General features: G+C 53.1%; 7 protein-coding genes across 7 annotated transcripts; 5 read left to right on the top strand and 2 right to left on the bottom strand.

The window, feature by feature from the left end:
* Positions 1–164: 164 nt before the first annotated feature.
* MRS44_008168 (uncharacterized protein) lies at positions 165–2,261 on the top strand (the record flags this gene model as incomplete). Its single annotated transcript, XM_065620807.1, has 1 exon — positions 165–2,261. One exon carries the CDS (start codon positions 165–167, stop codon positions 2,259–2,261), a length of 2,097 nt encoding a protein of 698 aa, XP_065476879.1.
* Positions 2,262–2,792: 531 nt separating this feature from the next.
* Positions 2,793–4,595, bottom strand: MRS44_008167 (uncharacterized protein; the record flags this gene model as incomplete). Its single annotated transcript, XM_065620806.1, has 3 exons — positions 2,793–3,233; positions 3,284–4,318; positions 4,368–4,595. The coding sequence occupies 3 exons, from the start codon at positions 4,593–4,595 to the stop codon at positions 2,793–2,795; spliced, it is 1,704 nt and encodes a 567-aa protein (XP_065476878.1).
* An 816-nt stretch (positions 4,596–5,411) lies between these two features.
* Positions 5,412–6,679, top strand: MRS44_008166 (uncharacterized protein; the record flags this gene model as incomplete). The annotated part of the gene is made up of 2 exons (XM_046275900.2): positions 5,412–5,481; positions 5,526–6,679. The coding sequence occupies 2 exons, from the start codon at positions 5,412–5,414 to the stop codon at positions 6,677–6,679; spliced, it is 1,224 nt and encodes a 407-aa protein (XP_046133812.1).
* Positions 6,680–6,972: 293 nt separating this feature from the next.
* On the top strand, positions 6,973–8,224 carry MRS44_008165 (uncharacterized protein; the record flags this gene model as incomplete). Its single annotated transcript, XM_046269090.2, has 2 exons — positions 6,973–7,044; positions 7,097–8,224. 2 exons carry the CDS (start codon positions 6,973–6,975, stop codon positions 8,222–8,224), a joined length of 1,200 nt encoding a protein of 399 aa, XP_046133813.1.
* A 3,639-nt stretch (positions 8,225–11,863) lies between these two features.
* On the bottom strand, positions 11,864–13,215 carry MRS44_008164 (uncharacterized protein; the record flags this gene model as incomplete). The annotated part of the gene is made up of 4 exons (XM_046269091.2): positions 11,864–12,339; positions 12,408–12,472; positions 12,522–13,009; positions 13,066–13,215. 4 exons carry the CDS (start codon positions 13,213–13,215, stop codon positions 11,864–11,866), a joined length of 1,179 nt encoding a protein of 392 aa, XP_046133815.1.
* Positions 13,216–13,263: 48 nt separating this feature from the next.
* On the top strand, positions 13,264–13,878 carry MRS44_008163 (uncharacterized protein; the record flags this gene model as incomplete). Its single annotated transcript, XM_065620805.1, has 2 exons — positions 13,264–13,325; positions 13,416–13,878. 2 exons carry the CDS (start codon positions 13,264–13,266, stop codon positions 13,876–13,878), a joined length of 525 nt encoding a protein of 174 aa, XP_065476877.1.
* Positions 13,879–15,214: 1,336 nt separating this feature from the next.
* MRS44_008162 (uncharacterized protein) lies at positions 15,215–18,298 on the top strand (the record flags this gene model as incomplete). The annotated part of the gene is made up of 2 exons (XM_046275902.2): positions 15,215–15,338; positions 15,396–18,298. The coding sequence occupies 2 exons, from the start codon at positions 15,215–15,217 to the stop codon at positions 18,296–18,298; spliced, it is 3,027 nt and encodes a 1,008-aa protein (XP_046133816.1).
* Between the last annotated feature and the right edge of the window lie 715 nt (positions 18,299–19,013).

The raw sequence follows: 19,013 nt of genomic DNA, 5'->3' as shown, positions 1-19,013 counted from the left end.
CACCCTTCCTGTTGCCGTCGCTCCGCGCTGGTCGTTGAGTTCCAGACCCGGTTCAGTCATATAACTCGCCGTGTCCTTTGGCAACTCTTTTACCCCCGAGTGTGAGGTTCAAGAGTCCATGCCAGAGTTGTGTCTTTGACCGCCGTTGTGTTGAATCAGCCTCCATGTCTGTGCTCGATTCCAAGATTCCAGTCGCCGTCTACTTATACAGACAAGACGCAGCTCTGTCCCACGATCACTCGCGCCGGGCAACCTCATCACCGGTCTCTGCGAAACGACGATCCGTCTCGAGAATGACCGGCCTACTACCGCTTGCCTTGCCCAATTCACGCTCTAATACTCCCAGCCCTGTGCCTGACGAGGGTGCCGACGACAATATGGAGGGCTGCTTCCCGGAGATGTTGGCCAGAGACCTGGAGATGTCGAGTGCAGTTTTCGCAGCCAAGAACATGACTGCCGGTTCACCATCAATGGCTATCTTTTACCAGGAGAAGCAAGACAACAAGACACCCTGCCCAGGTCGAATTCTTACATCCCCATATCAGTCCGGATCAGTACGAATACAAACTCTCGGCTCGATCGAAGAACGACAATCGATGGTGTCCTTTATAGAACAACGCGGCTATGGCTCCGAGGAGACTGGTTCAGATGTTGAGTCTCTGCCTGCCTCGGAGTCTTCTGGAGGCATGGAGGTTCCTTCAATTCGACTACGCGAGCAATCTATCGTTACAGCGGCTACATCCCTTACATCAGCCAGTGGAAGCGCTCCATCACCCAAGGATCTACTCTCACTGGACCGAGCGCATGAATACAGCTGGATTGATATTGATTCGGACGATGACGACGACGAAGATGAGATTGAGGTGCAAGAAGAGCCTACCGTTGAGGATCAATCAGTTGCTCTATCTCCACGACCACCAACACCCCCAAGCACAGAGACGACATTTGACATAACAGTTATGATGAAAGATATCGACCAACCACCAAGACAGCAACTACACCAGACTAGCCCTAGTGGCAACAGTCCTCAATCCTGGCACCAACGTCAGACTTCCATCAAGTCTATGGAAGCCCCAATGATACCCCCGAGGAGAGCCTCCTTGTCACAAGCCACAACCCCCCTGGATACCACTTATAGACCCAAGACTCCCTGCTTCGATTCGCGGATAAGCACCGAGAGTCACCGACAACAACAGTCACCATACTATACCCAGCGTTTCCGCGACGAAACTGACAACAACACCATCCTCCTCAAGTCAGACTTTGGCTCCATTGAACTAGAGATTGAGGAAGACAGCTATATGGACGATTACACCCCCGATTACCCTCCGGCACTGTCTCGACCAGACACTATTTACATCCAAGAAACACCACCCCCATCTCCACTACCTACAGTCGAGTCGTGGCTGGACGGCTCAAACCCACCTTGTCTACCCCAAATACCAGTGGATGATCTAGCAAAGGCCGTTCCATTGCCACCAGATATTATCGAGACGCTAAGGGTGTCGATCGCCTGCTTCCCAGAGACGATGCTCCTCTCGTCTAGTCTCACCATCGAGACGATCCGGACATACTCCAAAAAGGTACGACATCCTTCAACAGACATCTGGAACGAGTCCCCAGTCGACCTGGCAGCCCCGGGGCCCCGGAGGTCTATTTGGAAAAAGGTTGTCTCGCATGGGCGCGAGTCGATCGGTACCAGGCGCCACCGGTTACACATGTACGAAGATGGCGCTCACCAAGACGCTGTGGCGTCTCCGGCACCCTGGGCATCGCTGAGACACGTCTTTGGCGGGTGCTCGGATTACATATGCGACGCCCTGTATGCCCACATTGTCGCCTACAACTACGTGTCGCGCGTTCCTCGAAACCAGCCCACCTCGCAGCGCGCGTCGACGTCCTACTCGAAACACCAGAGCGAGGACATCCCCAAGAAGGCGGCTACACTGCTCGGGCTGAGTGCGCCACAGACGCATCTGACACCCAATGTTGGGCGGTTTGCAAAAAAGTTTAGCACGCCGCTCACGGCCATGGGCTTTGGCAAGGATGAGGTTCCCTCGACTACGGCGCAGGACAATGCCACGCGGAACATCGAGTCCGGTCTGCTACGGTGTATCTCGCGCCTAGTTGCAACAGCCAAGATGATGGCTGAGGAGGGTAGTGGAGAGGACAGGTTGGTGGATGTTGAACCACAAGAGGTTGACATGATCTTTGTGAGGAGCCTCTGCGAGATTGTGAGGATTTCTGAAGAGGCAACTTAGAGACGTTACGGGCAACGATCCTTTCTGATGTATGGTGTTTTATTGGGATGGCGATTGTGATTCTATACCCTCATTGGCAACATCGGGATATTTTCCCTTAGTCTGTAATGACTCTAGATAATGCAGTAATGTCGACTCCGAACAGACAAAGTCTTTCTTGGCAATTCTAGCGAATGTGACGTCTGATCGCCAAAAAAGGCCCGACCCTTTAAACAATGGTCTCTGGACCTAAATTTGGATTTCCCCAGCTTTGGGGGCTAATGCGCGATGGCGGAGGAGGCTTGTTGTTAGCGTTTCGCCGAGAGATGGTCCATCGAGGTTAATTGATCCTGTAGACGCCGATGATTATCGGATGTTTTCTTGATTACATGTCGTTGCTTGATGTTGTGTTGTTTGACGTTGTATTGTTTTATGTGGTGTCGTTCGTGTCACTCAAAGAGGTCATGAGGATCTCATCTGGGGTATTGCAAGGATGGAAAGATGCTTGTTGTCATGATTATACATTAATAATTCCTGTTGGTTAATGCTATCTCAAACGTGTAGAGGACCCTTTTCGTCTCCAAACAGCTCGTCATACCACATCCTCCCGCTGGCCTTACTCTGACATACGCCGTCCCACGCGATGGGGACAAACCTCTCGCCCGAAGGATTGTGAGGGCTAAACACCCTCGCCGTCTTGTGATGCCCATTAGCCAGATACACAATTCCGTCCTCGACCTCTGCCAGCGGCCGCCCTGACTCGTCTGTGTCGGGCTTCAGGCGCTGGACGATAAGGTCTCGTAGCTGCGGGTGGTACCACATCTTGTCCCACCAGGTACGTAGTCGTAGACCTTTGAGCCCGTTGACGTAGGCGTTGTGGTGGATTCCCACGGGAGTGACGCCGAAGAAGAAGTCAGTGTATAGCGGCACCGAGCCCCAGTTTGTCCCGGAGAGGATCTTGTCCGGGCTGCGGCGTAGCTCCGGGGTGGGCCGCTGATGCGCGGGGGACCGGGGACCCCGGCCCTTTCGGACTCGGAGGTGACATTGGCGGCGTCGGAGAGATTGACAAAGTAGCCGTCCTCTTCGGCGGAGCAGGTGGGTGGAGCCGTGGTGAAGTTGTAATCGAGGCCGATGCCAAACTCGAAGCGTTGGCCGAGCAAGGCAGCGTCAGCGATGCTTCGGACGGCGGAGTCGAGAGATGCTTTGTTGTGGGCGATGGAGCCGTTCCATGAGGAAGCGAGATGTCTCACCCACTCGCGCCATATCTCTTGGTCTCCAATAACCTCTCCTATGAGCGCCTGGTCACTCCAGAGCTGACGGCCGTTCATGGCGACACGATCAATCTTCTCCTTGCACCGGCGGAGGGCATCTCTCAATGCGCCCATGGATCCCATGATGAGGCCACTGTTGACACATCTCGGGCGCACCTTTTTGTACTTTCTTGCAGGATCCAACGACCACGGTATCATATCAGTGCCCTCACCGTACATGTCCTTGGGCATCGGTGATTCGGGCCAATGCTCATACCGTGGATCGGAACCCGAGTAGCTGTCGGGAAAGCAGTCCTTTGCTGTAGTGACAATGATGTCCTGACGAGGAGGCGGGATGGGAAAGTCTGCAAAAGCTGCCCATTCTTTGCGCATGCGAACATCAGCTTCGCGGTTAAGCTGGTGGTAGCGCTCGAGAAGCACGGAAGGTGGGAGCTGAAACCACATGTCGTAGGCATCAACGAGGACAGCGACGTCATCCACGCTCGCACCATCTTCGAGAAGAGCTTCGATACCGCCCAAAAGACTCTCCAGCTTAGCGATGTGACTACCGGCAAAGTGCCAGGAAGGCCGGTTGTATTCGCGTCCCCAGTTTAGTAGAGTAGGCATGGGGTAGCCCAGAGCGACGGCAGACATGATGGTCTTGCAGAGGTTAATGTGAGGCGAGTCTGCGGGCATAAAAAGGCGTAGACGACGTGAGGAGCTGGACTTTGTGCTTTGGGGAGGCACTATGAGGCCATCGAGGTCGGCACGCGAGAGGGTTTCGGAGGAGGTCCGGCCGGGTATGACATGATCAAGATGTGAGGTGAACTAGATGAACTCGTTAGCAAGATGTCGCCAAGAAACAAGTGATTCTTACCAAGGCTACGTAGGAGGTCCAAGAGAGGAGGAGAAAGGTCAGAATGACAAGAACCCATCTCCTCACCGGCTGCGACATGACTCTAGAAAAATGCAAAGACGAGCCTCGCAGGGCAAAAACCGGCGATACGGACTGACTCGAAGGGAACGCGGCGTCCTCGGGGTCAGCGTCGGGGAATCTTCTCATCCTGGAGGCTGAGCGGCCTGAGACGGAGGACGAAGAAGCCATTTGGAGGGCATCACCGGAAGGAGCGAGGGAGGAAACATCAGGTAAATGTCGGGGATAGCATCATGGGGACGGATGATCTGCAGCCAGCGGATCAAAGGATGGATCTAAGCCGGCAATTCATGTGTGCTATCGTTATTTAATGTGTAACACAAGGGCTTACAAACGCGCCTAATCTCCAGGGTTCTCGTCCAGAATTGACCACTATCATGACCGCCTTGGACTCCATGGTCGATATCGTCCTTGGCACGAGGTTGTAGTACTGAGGCTATCTCCACCGCCCAGCTTGAGACCATGAGACCCTCAGCATCTTTGAGATTTCCCCCACGAAATTCATCTCTGTCCAATCATTCGACACCGTGACACCCAGAGCCCGAGAGTCGAGGCCCAGGCACGGCCCCACGTGGTAGGGCGGGTCATGATGACAGGCTGTGCCGGGGGTGGGCGAGATGGGGATTCGCTCCGTCGTAGATGCGACTTGGGAGGTGGTAGCATTTAATTGAGAGCAGTCGTCGTCATGTCTAAGCGGCGTTTTTTATCGCCCGTGATCGGCCGGGGCAGGTACAGAGGAGGGCACTGTAGCTAAATAGGTGCTTGCCTGGCTAAATCGGGAGAGCTGTGTGGTGCGGTGCGTTTCGTAAGGGAGATTAATTTGGAAACTTGTTCGTATTCACTCAATTCATCTTCCTCGCTTGCGCCTGGCTCTTTGACCCAAAGCTGATTGTTTGTTTTGTCTCTTTTTTAACCCTTCATGATCCTATTCTCAGATCATCATCTAACTGCATTCTTTTGTGCTGGTTGTCAGCATCGTTTGTCGTGATGGCTTACAAGGCCAGAGGAGGCTTCTGTGGCACAACGCTGCCAACATATCTAGGCTTTGCCATCCTCGGTACGTCTACAGATGCTATCAATGTTCATCTCTGACTATTCAAGGCTTCGTCAATGCGGTTGTGCCGTTTGTCGTCCACTCGGCAAACTATCTCATCATCCCATACCCGCGCTGGATCGTCCTCCTAATCGAGACCCTCCCAGCTCTCATCACCAAACTGGTGATCCCTCACGTCCTCCACCATGTGCCCTACTGGATGCGCCCTCTCTCCGTCGGCGCCGGCTGGATCATCGTCGCCATCGTGACCAAGAGCACACCGCCAAACATCGCCCCTCCGATCCGCATCTTCACCTCGGCCCTCGCGTCTGTGTCGGCCGCCGCTATGGAGGTTTCGTTCCTCGGCATGATGCGCTATTACAGCCGCGCAGGTCTCGCTGGATGGGGAGCCGGTGTTGGAGCTGGTGCTGTGTTTTGCGCCGTTCTTCCGTTTGTTCTCACGGTCTGGATGGAGTCGTTTCTACGCGATTTCATCGATTGCATCTATGCGCTCACGGGTGCAATGCTTGTCGCCTTCTTTGTCGTCTTACCTGGAGCACCAGTGAATTATCCCGAGGCGCGACAGGATCACGGCAAGGCGCATGTTGAAGATGGACCGACTCTGGCGATGCAGGATCCAATTGAGGAGCTTTCACGTGCTCTGAGCACGACGAACCGAGTCAACCTCACAAAGGCCATGGTTCGACCTTTCATGGTTCCTCTATTCGCGGCGTTTGCATTACAAACACTTGCGTACCCTGGCATTTCTCGGGCACTGCCGCTTCCTTCGTCGACTGGGTCCTTCTTCTCGTATTTCACAAGCTACGCCCTCGCGTTCCAAATTGGCAGTTTCATCGCCCGAACTCACACCCCACTGCTGCGGCCCGAGAGCACCAGGGTTGCCTTTACAGCTCTGAGCGTCGTTTCTGCAGTATTCCTCATCAATGCGGTACTGCTCGTCTTTTCGGCACCTGTACCCGTGGCACTGCTGGCCTTTGGTGCTGGCCTCGGGGGAGGAGCCGTCTACATGATTGTCATGGGCAAAGTCTTGGAGGAGAAGTCGCTCGAACCTGGAATCAACCAGGAGTTCAGTCTCCAGGTTGTGGGAGCTGGTGAGACGGCTGGTGTTATTGTTGGTGGACTGCTGGGTACAATGCTAGAGGCCGTCTTGTGTGCAGGAGGTTTTGCGACAAAAGAGAGGTGGTGCCACACCAGCCGATGAATCGAAATAGAAGTCTTGGAATAGAAATACTGATAATAATTAAAAAGAATTAATTCAATGCTTTCTTGCAAATTGGCGATGTCTGGATAAGACGGCATCTCGCTGCTGCACAGCCTCAAGCACAGCCACAGTAGCTCAACTGAGTGTTTAGGCAACTCTATGCTTGACATCTTGAACCCTGACTTGCATCAATCCACTCGCCAGCTTGTGAGCTAGGTCTCGCGCTCCATCATTACCCTTCCTAGAATTGGAAAGGCTTCAATTGAGGGGCCTAGCTATTGTACTTGAGCATCATGCTGATGAAGCGAAGAACTCACAACAAGTCGCGGCATGGTTGTCGCAATTGCAAAAAGAGGCATGTCAAAGTGAGTGATCTAGACCCCCTTCTATCTACAAATTAACTAACCCATCTTCCAGTGCGATGAGCAAGGCCCTCCTTGCACAAACTGCGCAGCCCGTGGTCTCGAGGGCTGCTCATACCTCCCAGATCCCCCCTCTCAGCTACCCGCAACAGAGACCCGACGACGTCTCGAGCTCGAGCTGATGCACCGCTGGTCCACGCGCACATTCATGAGTCTCGTCTGCATCCCCGAGGACATCAAGTGGCTGCAAGGTGACGTGCCAATCTGGGCTCTCAAGAACGAGTACCTCCTACACGGCATGTTTGCCTTTGTAGCGCTCGAAATAGGCCTTTGCGGCGACGCCGTCATGGATGAGGATCCTGTCGTCTACGTCAAGTTGGCGTTAGAGTACTACGACAAGGCAAGCAGGGCTTTTCGCGCGCAGCTCGAGAATGTGACGCCAGAGAATGCGCAAAAGATGTTCATGTTCTCCTTTCTCGCCGTGGGGGTCAACATGGCACTCGCCCAGTGCGAAGGCATGATTGCGTTTGAGCAAAACATCCTGGAGCGCATGGTGGCTCTGTGGGAGCTTCTGATGGGTAACGCTTCTATCGCTGATAGGTACTATGACGTCCTCATCTCGGGTGCCCTGTCACAGTCTACAGAGGCGATCCTGATTCGGACGTCACAGCAGACTCAGACGCCGGCGTCCTTGCCGAGTGAGACCGAAGCTGCACTCGAACGGCTATCGGCCATCATCGAAAAGGCCATTCAATCACAAGGGGGTGAGAGCAGTGACCCAGAAGCTCACACAGATGACGCCGTCCGCACCCGCATATACCGGTCCAGCTTCACAGCAATCAAGAAATGCTTCGAGGTGGACTCCAAGGACCTGTACAAGGGCGCGGCCATCGGGTTCCCTGCCATGGCAGGCCGCGAGTTTGGCCCAGCCCTCAAGAAGTCGGACCCCGTGGCCATGTTCCTCATGATGCACTGGGGCGTGCAACTACACGCCCTGGGCAAGCTGGCGTGGTGGGTGGGCTCCTTCGGCCAGAAGATGGTGCGCGAGCTGTCGGGGATGCTGTGGGAGTCTGACCTAGGGGCCGACGCACCCGGGTGGAGGGAGAACATCACCTGGGCCAGGATCGAGGTTGAGCTGATACCGCTGGGGGGTGTGACACCTGAGGAGGAGGTTCGGGAGTAGTTGCAATCTTGTTTTTGAGGCATGTGTTGGCGTATTGTGCATCACCACTCACACTTGTTTGCTAGATGGATGAATATACCCCCTCCAACAGCTTCAATTACGTAGTTTCATGGCCCCCGGGCTTGGATGAATCCATAGGCGTGTGCTTCTCCTGGTGCCGCCTGCAGGAGTCTAGTCCTGGCGGGCTAGGTGCAAGGTGCGTGATCATTCTCGGCCCATCTGACAAAGGGGGTGTAAGAATTCATACCTTGACATGTCCAATCAGGGCATGAAGATGCTAAATGCCTGGAGTAGGTCCTGTGGAGGCAACCGCCGGCTAATGAGGCCTTCCTTTGGTCATGGTTGAACTTCAACCGGCCCCTTCAGGAGTGCTGCAAGCCCATGTCCACCTGGCTCCCTGGCGCCGCTCCCTTGCAGCAAAGGAGTTTGGTGAGCCGTGGCCACTCTTTCAAAGATTCAACTCAGTTCTCTTGCTCTGTAAGAAGTGTGACTCTCTGGATGACTGAGGAGTTTCCATACCGTTGACGAGACAGCTGAATAGGAGGTCGCAGTCGCCCGCTTGCGGATACGTACGGCAGAAGTGATCACTGCTGCAGGTTTTAATGCCCTTTATTTAGGGGGTCCTGGCTGATTATTTCCCATAATAAGAGATTGGGTATGAAAACAATGAATAGAGGTAATGATGAGGTCCGTGGCTCGAGACATTGAATAAGTCCGCTCAACCTAGAGGACTCAGGAGGATACAGTTCAAGAAACTGAAGACGATATTTACTGCTTTGAAATGGCCTTTTATGCTCTTTTCAGCTCCTCAGGCGAGAGTAGTCACTCATACGTTCAATGCGGTCAAACCCCAACACAGCTCGTGCCTCGTCGGCCTTCCCGAACAACGATGGCTGTGAATTTCAGGTGACCACCTTCATTCAAGCAATCAAGATTGAATATCAAATAGAACACAGGTCCCATCTTTTCGCCGATGGCGATGGGCATCTTCAGCCTTGGGACTCAGCCTCTCTTGGGGCGTGCAGATCCGAACGTCGATCATCTCGTAGGTTTTCCTAGAAAGGAAGCTGGTCAGATGACACGGAAAGGGGAACTCAAAGTGGCAAATTCTAGTTAGGCATTCTTCTCTCTTGGTGGACTTTAGAACCAGTGGCAAAGGGGTTGAGAGTTTCTAGAAGGAAATGGTGGCAAAAAGTAGGTCGATCTCTTGGTCAAAAAGGCTTCATTTCACTTGACCCTCTTTGCACAGAACAATTAAAGGGAATTGCATGTAGTAATTTCATACGAAGGTCTTAAGGGACAGAAGATGATTTAGGAAAATAACAAACTTGATGCTTGCGTAGTGCACTGTGCTTGCCGCGATTTGAAAGGCTTGAGGGAACCCCCAAATCAAAGCAAGCCTCGGTTCCATCTCACGAAATCTAGAAACGTAGTGGCATTTCCTTCATTCCACTGCAGTTAATATCGAACTACTTATGAAAGACTAAAACAACTCTTGCCACTCGCAGGCATGAACATGGCGCAGAAACGACAAATGGAACCAAGATTGCAAGGCTCAGGCGAGACTCGGACTTGGCGAATAGTGGCTGTGTTGTCAGGTTAGGCAACTTTCCCTTCCACAGAGATAGAAATACCATTGATCTAATTAACTCTGGACACAGTAGATGGCAGTTCGAGAGATAGGAGGTGTGAACTACAGAATATCATTTGTTGAGGCAGTGCCTTAGATCTGAGTAAGCTTCACAACTCCGACCCCGACAAGAGCATTGAGAGGCAATCCAGTTACCCAAAGTAGAAAAATGAACCGCAGAATTGTACTCGTGATGCTTTTTTATGTGAATATTCTTTAATCAGTCGGTGAGCCTGTCGACAAACAGAATGTCAACATAAGAGTCCGAAACTCATCGGTAGTCGTAGGGCTTACTCCCGCTGTGAGCTGTAATAAGCGTCTGACAGTCTGCAACACTTGGTTCTTACTAGCCAGGTACCTCGAAAAGGGGGCATTCCAGAAATATCTGGCCTTGTCTCGCGTGGTGTTTGGCCGAGAGTCGTCCAACATCAGCACAAAGTTACAGCTTGACAGGGTTTGCTGCTGTTTCAGAGAAAATGCATGTGGCCTTGTCCGAGTTTTCAAAAGAAGCAATACTATCTATACTTCTGTTCATGTTACTGATGTGTGAAGGGGTAGTCACAGACACATTGCTTATCCACATGCAAGGCAGGAGTTGCCTTGGCTTGGCTGCATTTGAACTCACATCTCTCTCCATGGACTCCCATCTAGTTTTCTCCTTTGATGTTCCGCTGCTAGCATCACTGCACTGTATAGTAATCCGATTACAAAATAACTCCAACACCTCACCGCAAAGTGCAACCCATGGCCCCATTATGAGCATTCAGTGTGACGTGGTCCCGCTCAGGGCAATGCCCGAAAGACATCGGAACCTGTTTTTTTCAACTACCCCCTCCCCATCTTTCTTTTGATGCCATCTTCAAAATGTGACGAGCTGCATGCCTAGCTGAGGTCCCATGCGGGGTGACATGGACAGAGTTTGAAAATCAAGGTCAAGCTTTTCTAGTTGCCGGCCCTCGCATCCTAGATGGTCGAGGTGACGCGGTTGTACCAGTCGGCCGAGGTTGACAAGTGACAGCTTCCTTATTCAGAATATCAATACCTTGGGATACCATGATCGACGTCTTGTTTCTAAGTATATCGTTCCTTGTGATTACCCATCGAGATGAACACTCTCATTAGGTTGTCCCGTAAAATTCAATGGTGGGCCAGCAAGGCTGACTTGGCCGAGTAAACATTCCAGAGGAAACGTTGGAGTGGAAAAAAGCAATGCGTAGGACCGTCAGCGTGGACAAATACGAACAGGATTTGAGTCAATTCCAAGAATGCGGTCGGTTTCTCGAAGGCATCGCGTCAATCAATGTCTCGTCTCGCCCAGTGAAAGGCGGAAGGAAGCGCAGACGCGAGAGGATCATCAATTGTGCAGATAAGCTTGTCGGCTTGGCAGCAGCCTGCCACTAACTGTATATGGTCTTATGCGCCGCCCCCATGCCTCTTTCACTGCTAGGGACGAACGCCTGCTACGTTGTATCGTGCGACCTGAGAGGCTCATTCTTGGAACCCGGGGAGATAATCGGGTCCGGGAGATTGGCGAGTGGGCGAATGAATATATTGATGCATCTCACTCCCCTCCTCTTCAGCCTCGCTCTTCGGCTCTTTTCCAACACGAGTATCCAGCCTGACAAGAGGTTGTCCCTTCTCTCGCGGGCCGAACCACGCAGACCAATCAAGGCTGGTTTGACGACCTGTTGTGCCGCGTGTCCCCCATGTGAGCTTACCGCCGGTAGAGACAGAGGGCGGATGGGACTGCGACATGTGCAGTTGTTGGCCCACCGTGCCCTGCATCCTGCAGCCGACTAGGCCTTAAACAAGAGCTTGAATGCCTCAATCTGGGACCTCCCGGGTCCCCGAGGCCTTGACGTCACAGGCACCATTTGTGTGTTGACCCGGCACGACACACGACACCTCTGTAGAGGGGTCCTTGGCTGAGGAGGATAAAATGGCGGCGATGGCCTCTCTCTCTATGATGTTGTGAACAAGCAGAAACAAGATTCATTCATTAGTTATACTTAGATTCGATCCTCCTGGACCTGAAAAGTCGTTACCTTGACGATACGCTGTGGATCACCACTCAACCCTTTGTTGTGTTGCTGCCCCATCCCCGTCAACTCCTCCTCGCTCTCGTTCTCCACACTCGTCCTCGTCCCCCAGACAGACTTTTCCTGCCCCGGCCTGTCGAAATGGCTCCTCCCAGCGTAAGCTGCCTCGCCGTCTCGCCCGTGGCGATCCAGATCGTCCTCCCGTGTGAATGTGGTGAGGCTAAAAAGGCTGCGATGCCTATTCCCGCTGCCGTCGGTGCCCTTTGACTTGAATCCCCCTGATGCAATGGGCTGATCCGTGTCCTGCAAGACAGACGGGCCCGATGTCGATATGCCGAGCTTGTGGCCGAGTAATCGAAGCAAAGGTCGCAAAGTCGCAAGGCTGCCGGCAGTGACGGCGAGGCCTTGTTCCGTGGTGGACCAGATGGCGATGTCGACGGTTGCCCCTGGGAGGTGTTAGCAGAGAGATTTACTTGGAGTTGTGATGGTGCAATGGAGTTTGGGAGATGCTTACAGAGAAAGTCTGGGCTTTTGAAATCTTTGACGAATGCGAAACGGACTACCACGGCTGAACTCGCCCTATACAATGTGAGTTGTTTATCCCGTGCTGGGATAAGGGGGTACCTACACGCAGGCCATAGCCATAATAGGAATGAGAGCAATCTTGGTTTTCTTGCCCATGTTGAGCTTCCACACGAGAAACATTGGTAGGATGGCGCATGTAAAGTCGGAAATGACACTGCAAGCGCTGTATAGGTAGGTGAGGCCGATGATGACCTCGACGTTGATGCATGTGCCCTTCTGGTCCTTGTTCCAGAAGAAGGAGATGGGCTGGCACTGAAAGAGAGTGACAAAGAAGAAGACGATGCCAGTGCAGACGGTGATCATCATGACGCCGTAGATGATCCAGACGTCCATCTTTCGGACCGTGATTCGGAGGAGGAAGTAGCCGATGGATATTTTGGAGGCGATCATGCTGGTGCAGTACCATAGGTAGCACCACCACCAGAATTTCATTGCTTGCTTGATATCTTCGTGTTCCAGGTCTTTGTGGTGACGGCCGGTGCCATAGTGAACTCCAATGAGGGCGCAGATGACGAAAAGGAGGAATGAACACTGTCGATTGTCCGGGTCAATGGTTGATCGTACGGCACAGACGGGACGGGACTCACGAGAGCGGTACACATGCACCAGTCGTCAAAGCCAAAGTTCTTGACGAGGCGCACACGGACAAAGCATCGTAGTAATGTCGATATAACTGCAGCAGTCGCAAGCGTGTAGCATACTGCCTGAAGCTCAGGACCCCGGTTCTCGACGGCCATGGCTGATGCAAGACCCAACAAGTCGCAGGGGGATCATATGCATTCAATATGGGAATAAGGGAAACGAGCACAAAGGATCGAATGAAGAAGCGGAAAGGATTCAGAGCCCGGTAGGCCCGGGCCGGGGAAACTGGAGCGTCGCAGATATATCTACTCCAGAAGCTGGGGGCCCGCTCGATGATTAACTGATCTGACCCAAGACGCTGGCTCTTGGGTCCGCCCGGCCCTTGTGCGGCGATTCAGATGGTCTCCGAATCCACCGCATCGACGAACTCCTCCGATCTGCACTTCTTGGGCATCAAGAGGCGACAGACTATTTTGCGTAATTGGCACGTCCCGGGACTGGCCTCGGTTGGGCATACAACCCCGAAGCCAAGCCCCTGCCGTCGCGTGGTGGCAGTATGGGCACCCCCTGACATTAGCCCCGAACTCAATGGTGCCTCGGGATGCGACTCTGAAAGGCGCCCTGTTGTGGACGGGCCTACAGTGGCACAGGCACAGACAGGCACGCAACACGTGTGTGGAACCCGCTTGGAAGACGCCGCGACGGGTCGCGATGCTGTTCTGGGAAGTTTCTCCTTGCGACGGTCGGAGATTTCTCCACCACCCTTGGCCCCTTTCCTGAGTCAACAAAAAAACTTGAATCTTCTCGAACAACTTTAAGCAAACAAGTTGACGCCTTTGTCTCTCCTCGGCCGGGAAGGAGATCAGGACACACAATGGCATCCATGGCATCCATGGCATCATGCGGGGACAGGACAGGCGACGCCCGCAGCAAGACTAGACGATTTAGCAGGTTCGGCAGTTGAAGCAAAAGGGTCTTGTCTCTCAATCATCTGACGGACTTGGTCAAGAGTGGACCTGCGCACTGACAGCTCGTCTACAGTAGATCGCCCTGAGTCCTCCAAGCGAGCGAGGATCACCTCCCGGGAGAGTGACTGACCCTTGCAGGACATAACTAGAGACTGACTAGAGACAGCATCGCCTACAATGCTTGACTCTTTTGCGTTGGATAGCATCGCATTGTTTGTGGGGAGAAGGCGATCACTGCTCGTTGCCCATGTTGGATCGGAGCACAAGGCCCGAGAAATTCCCGATGTAATAGATTGTGAATTTATCCAGAGATAGGATCGTCAGCCTCACTGTGAGACAGAAGAAGCCGTTCTCCGTCCTGTGCTACCGTAATAAGCACTTGGTTGCGGATAGTGCACTTCTGCCAAGGACGAGAGCGCGTGGTGGCCTGATTGGACAATTAGGGTCTGAATTGACGAATTGTAACAAGGACAAGGTATGTTTCACAAGCGTCGCGGAGTTTGGCTCACATTCTTGAGATTCTCCGCTCCAAGGTCAGGTCGTGGCTCACTTGCGTGCAAGCGAGTGTGGGTTTTGTTACCAGAAGGGAGATTGTTCCGTGGGCGTTGAAGAATTTGAGCCACACACTCTCTTGGCGAGACAGACTCTAACAGACACAGGAACTCGTGTGTAAAAACAACATGATGTGAGGCAGCCACCGCATCTGTATACCTGATTGGGACCGGTTAACGACATGGCTCTTTTAACCACCGCCGCCACTTATAGGCTCAATTAAGCCCACCAACAGACGTCTCTTGAAATGAGTGCTAAGGGGACTCGGGAGAGTGACTTGTCAAATTGCTGCCGGCACGTTCGGCAAAAGCAAGTCACCTACCCTACACCTCGGCGCCATCCCCGCATTCGGCCACTAAAATTGGAGAAGGCGGGGAAATTCGCGGGGATGACAGGCCACAACCAAAAAGTGAGCAGAGAGTGGTCAGCTGACCGAGGTTGGCTGCCCCCATAATCTTCAATCTGTCTTGAGATTGGATAGAGCCAACCCCCCGCTTTCAACGACGTCTCGACGACCTCGCTCACACACGAACGCGCAGACGCTGCTCGCCCCAGCCCTACAGAGGCTTCAGGGAGTCACTCGACCGTCGCAGCGCGTCGGGCCCTGGCCGCCGACCCAAGGTCACGCGCCACCATGGCCTCATCACCCCCGCGTCATAAACGCCGCAAGGCCTCGTGCAAGGAGTTCCAGTGCAACCACGAAGGCTGCGGGAGGACCTACTCGCGAGCAGAGCATCTTCAGAGACATCAGCTTAACCGTCAGTCATGGCTCTGCCCCGGTGAGGTGCGGTGGACCCCGTGCTGACACGTCTTAGATTCACCCAAGGAGATCTACTACTGCGACTACCCGGGCTGCTCATTCACCTTTGTCAGGAAGGATCTCTACGCGCGCCACAAGCTGAGGCATGAGCGCCAGGTGCAGCAGTATGGGAATGGCCGGTTATCTCAACGGCCGCAGAGGGAGTTTTCAAAGGCGCCGAGGGAACGCGCTGAGAGGTACTCATTTAGCGAAGATGGATCTGCCTGGAGCGACACTCAAGACGAGGCGAGGGAAACGCCAGCAAATGAAAAGCAGCCTGCCAGGAACAGACACTCACTGGACGCAGGTGGTGTCGATCCGAGCTCTCAAAAGGCTGGTGTAGGAGGTTCGGCACAGCCGGAGTCGGCTCAGCAGAACGAGGCGGGTGAGGCCGCTGGTTACTTTGGGGACCAACGACAACTTCAGAGCCGCGAATCATCACCGGAAAAACAAGCTATGGGAACAGTTCCGTTCAGGATGGACCAGATGCCAGGCGCCGACATGTCAATGCCTATGGCCAGTCCTGGGTTACCAGGCCGGCCAGAGCGCATGAGGAACCAGTCCTATGTCATGGCAAACGGAATGCCGACGTCGAGCACCGAGCAACTCATCGAAGAACAGCCTTTTGGACTATCGCCATCCAGCACCGACGAATTTACCTCTTGGCTGTTCAACGGCCAGGGCTTGGCTTCGAATTACAATTTTGTACCTGGCGGCAACCTTGGGATGGCGGGATACTCAAACAACTTTGGTCAACTATGCCCGGATTACTCGCAGCCGGGAATGATGGGCGGATCCTATGTCGAACCCATGAATGGCCTCTGGTTCCAGTCAGAGCCTATGCCCATGGCCACGCCGATTGTGGATATTTCGCAGATCGGAAAGACTGGACTTTCGGAGCATAAGCGACAGTCTCTGCTCCAATACATGATGCAGAGATTCAACGAGATTGGTTCACAGGGCAACAGATCGGCCGCAGATATCAAGAACGAGATTTTCGGCAGCGACAGCGACGCTGACTCCCATGTCCTCAGCCATCTCAACGTTCAACGATACATCAACTCGTACTGGGAAAACTTCCACGACCAGCTGCCCATCCTGCACCATCCAACGTTCATACCGGAGACGGCCCACGATTTCCTCTTGTTAGCCGTTCTGATCATGGGAGCTTCTATGCTTGAGAAGAAGGCTGCCTTGCCAGAGAACGCGGACAAAATTTCAAAGTTCACCACCTTTGTCTCGTGGAATCTCCGCTGGCAAGTCTTTATGCACGCCGACTCTCATCCACCAGCCAAGCTCTGGGTCATTCAAACACTTCTCATCCTCGAGGTGTATGAAAAGATGAACGCAACCCGGGTTCTTCATGAGCGTGCTCACATTTACTTCCCCACGACGCTCTCCCTCATGCGCAGAGGAAGCGCCCTGACTGGCAAGCAGTCCTCTTACACCTCTCGAGTCCAAACTCCCATGGGCAGTCCGAAGCTTGGCCAGCCTAGGTTGTTCCCTGGGCCTGATCGAAGAGGATTTGATTCCTCGCCTGAAAAGTGGTGGGATCATTGGATTGCTCAAGAAGCCACTCGACGAGCTGCTTTTGCTGCGTTTATCATCGACGCCACCCACGCCGCCTTGTTTGGGCACACGCCTACTTTGGTCATCCACGAGATCAAACTCCCACTTCCCTGCGACAACACTCTTTGGTCTTCCGACTCACCGTCCGAGATTGGCTGTGTCGAATCGAGCTTACACGCAAACGGTGTAACACCAATAACCTTCCTCGATGGGCTCCAAAAGACTCTTAACGGCCAGAAAGTGCGGACGAGTTCCTTTGGCAGGATGGCTCTTCTTGCTGCATTGCTTTCTGTCACATGGCAGATGCATCAGCGAGACCTCGATCGGGGTACTCTCGGTACCGATACAATCCCGGGTGTTCAAGAACGATGGCGACCAAAGTTGTTGCGGGCATTTGATTGGTGGAAAAAAGACTACGACGATGGTGTTGCTCATGTTCGGCATGCGGCCTTTGACTGGCAGAGACTGGGGCTGAGCAGTAGAGGCGGAAGTGATGATGGTGATGCTATGGAAACACTGGGGACGGTTCTCTACCACCTGGGCCACATTACCGTTTACATCAGCATGCCGGAGCTGTGCATCTTTGCCGGTGTTACTCAGATCCTTGGCCGTACTGTTTCGTCTGTCGACTGGAGGAGAACAGAGGCCAAGATCAAGGAATGGGTCGCCTCGCCTGGAGCCATTGGAGGCGTGTACCATGCACTGCAGCTGATCAGGCTCATCCTGCTCCAGGAAGAGACCCCCAGGCGAAGCACTATGGGTGAATCAGGTGGAATGTCCTCCGTTTTCACCCCATCCCCTTATCCCAAGTACGATGCTGCACAGGACAACCTGCTCATTCGCGCCTGGGCTCTATACTACGCGTCCCTGGTGCTATGGGCTTACGGATATGTGCAGGATGGAAACATCGAACCGTTCCCCGACAACCTGCACTATCCATCCAGCACTCTAGCTGTACCACAAATGGCCACGGAACCAAGCATGCAGTCATCGTCGAACCAAGGAACGACGCAAGCCAGCAACCCCAGTACCGACACGCCTCAAGGATCTCACTCTGAGCAACCATCCATGTCGATGAGTCCTGACTACGAGGCGCTGAAACGTGATCGCCACGAGGACCTCCGGACCTATCTGCAGATCATGATTCCGCCGACAATTGATTCAATCAAGGCCTTCCACCTGCACCAGAACCAAGCTGGTGTGGTCGGCAACCGGAATAAGATCATTGGGCTCCTGAGCGTCGTCGACGACGCCCTGTCCAACACAAAGTGGGAGCTCCTAACCGAGGCGAGACACAGGTTGAAGATGGCAGCGTCTATGATGCAACAGCCTAGAGAACCGAGGATGTAAAAAGGGTATGAAGTAATTTCGGTGAAAAAAAGGCCTTGTAGTTGTGCGATGGACGTTTGATACCTTTTGAGAGATGTACAACAAAAATAGGCAGCGGGAGGGTTGGCTTATCCTTTCTTGTTTTATAGCGAAATATGGTTGCAGTATAAGCAATCACTGATTACATGTAGTTATTTTGATCAAGTACATAGGAAAAAGGGTTTCTCTCTTTCTAATATGGTAATTGCTGACCTTGTCTTGTTTGTGAGCACGTCACGTCGGTTTCTCGGTATTGGGTCCGACATCTCGGCGTAGTCCTCCGATGTCGCAATCAACCGTTTTCGCCCTTGAGAGCTGGCTGAGCCAGTAGAATCTCACTCTGTTACGCAGCGTACCATTAAACTAATAATTGCTTTCTAAGCACCATGTTTATGACTATACAGTAAAGAAAACGTAATTATCACCTGTTTTGTCCTCCGTTCACAAAGTTGTCATTGTCGAGTCTTACGGCGGTTAACGGCATAAGCGTGGGTTGCTTCGGCTCACGACAACTCCTACACATATATCGGCTTCCAGGCCGGTATTCAACTGAAAGAAAGTAGTCAAACCAGCCTTGAAATGAATCACTAGATAAGGTCGCCACCATGTGGACCATTAGATAGAGTTTGTAGGTCTCGAACCGGGTTCTATCCCGACTTCAAAGAAGGAAATCTCCAGGTCTGGAGATGGTGTATCT

The sequence above is a fragment of the Fusarium solani genome (assembly GCF_023522795.1).
Source record: "Fusarium solani strain SB1 chromosome Unknown bctg00000004, whole genome shotgun sequence".
Classification (NCBI taxonomy): Eukaryota; Fungi; Ascomycota; class Sordariomycetes; order Hypocreales; family Nectriaceae; genus Fusarium; species Fusarium solani.
Note: the sequence above shows the minus strand (reverse complement) of the source record. Positions and strands in the feature narration are given on the sequence as shown.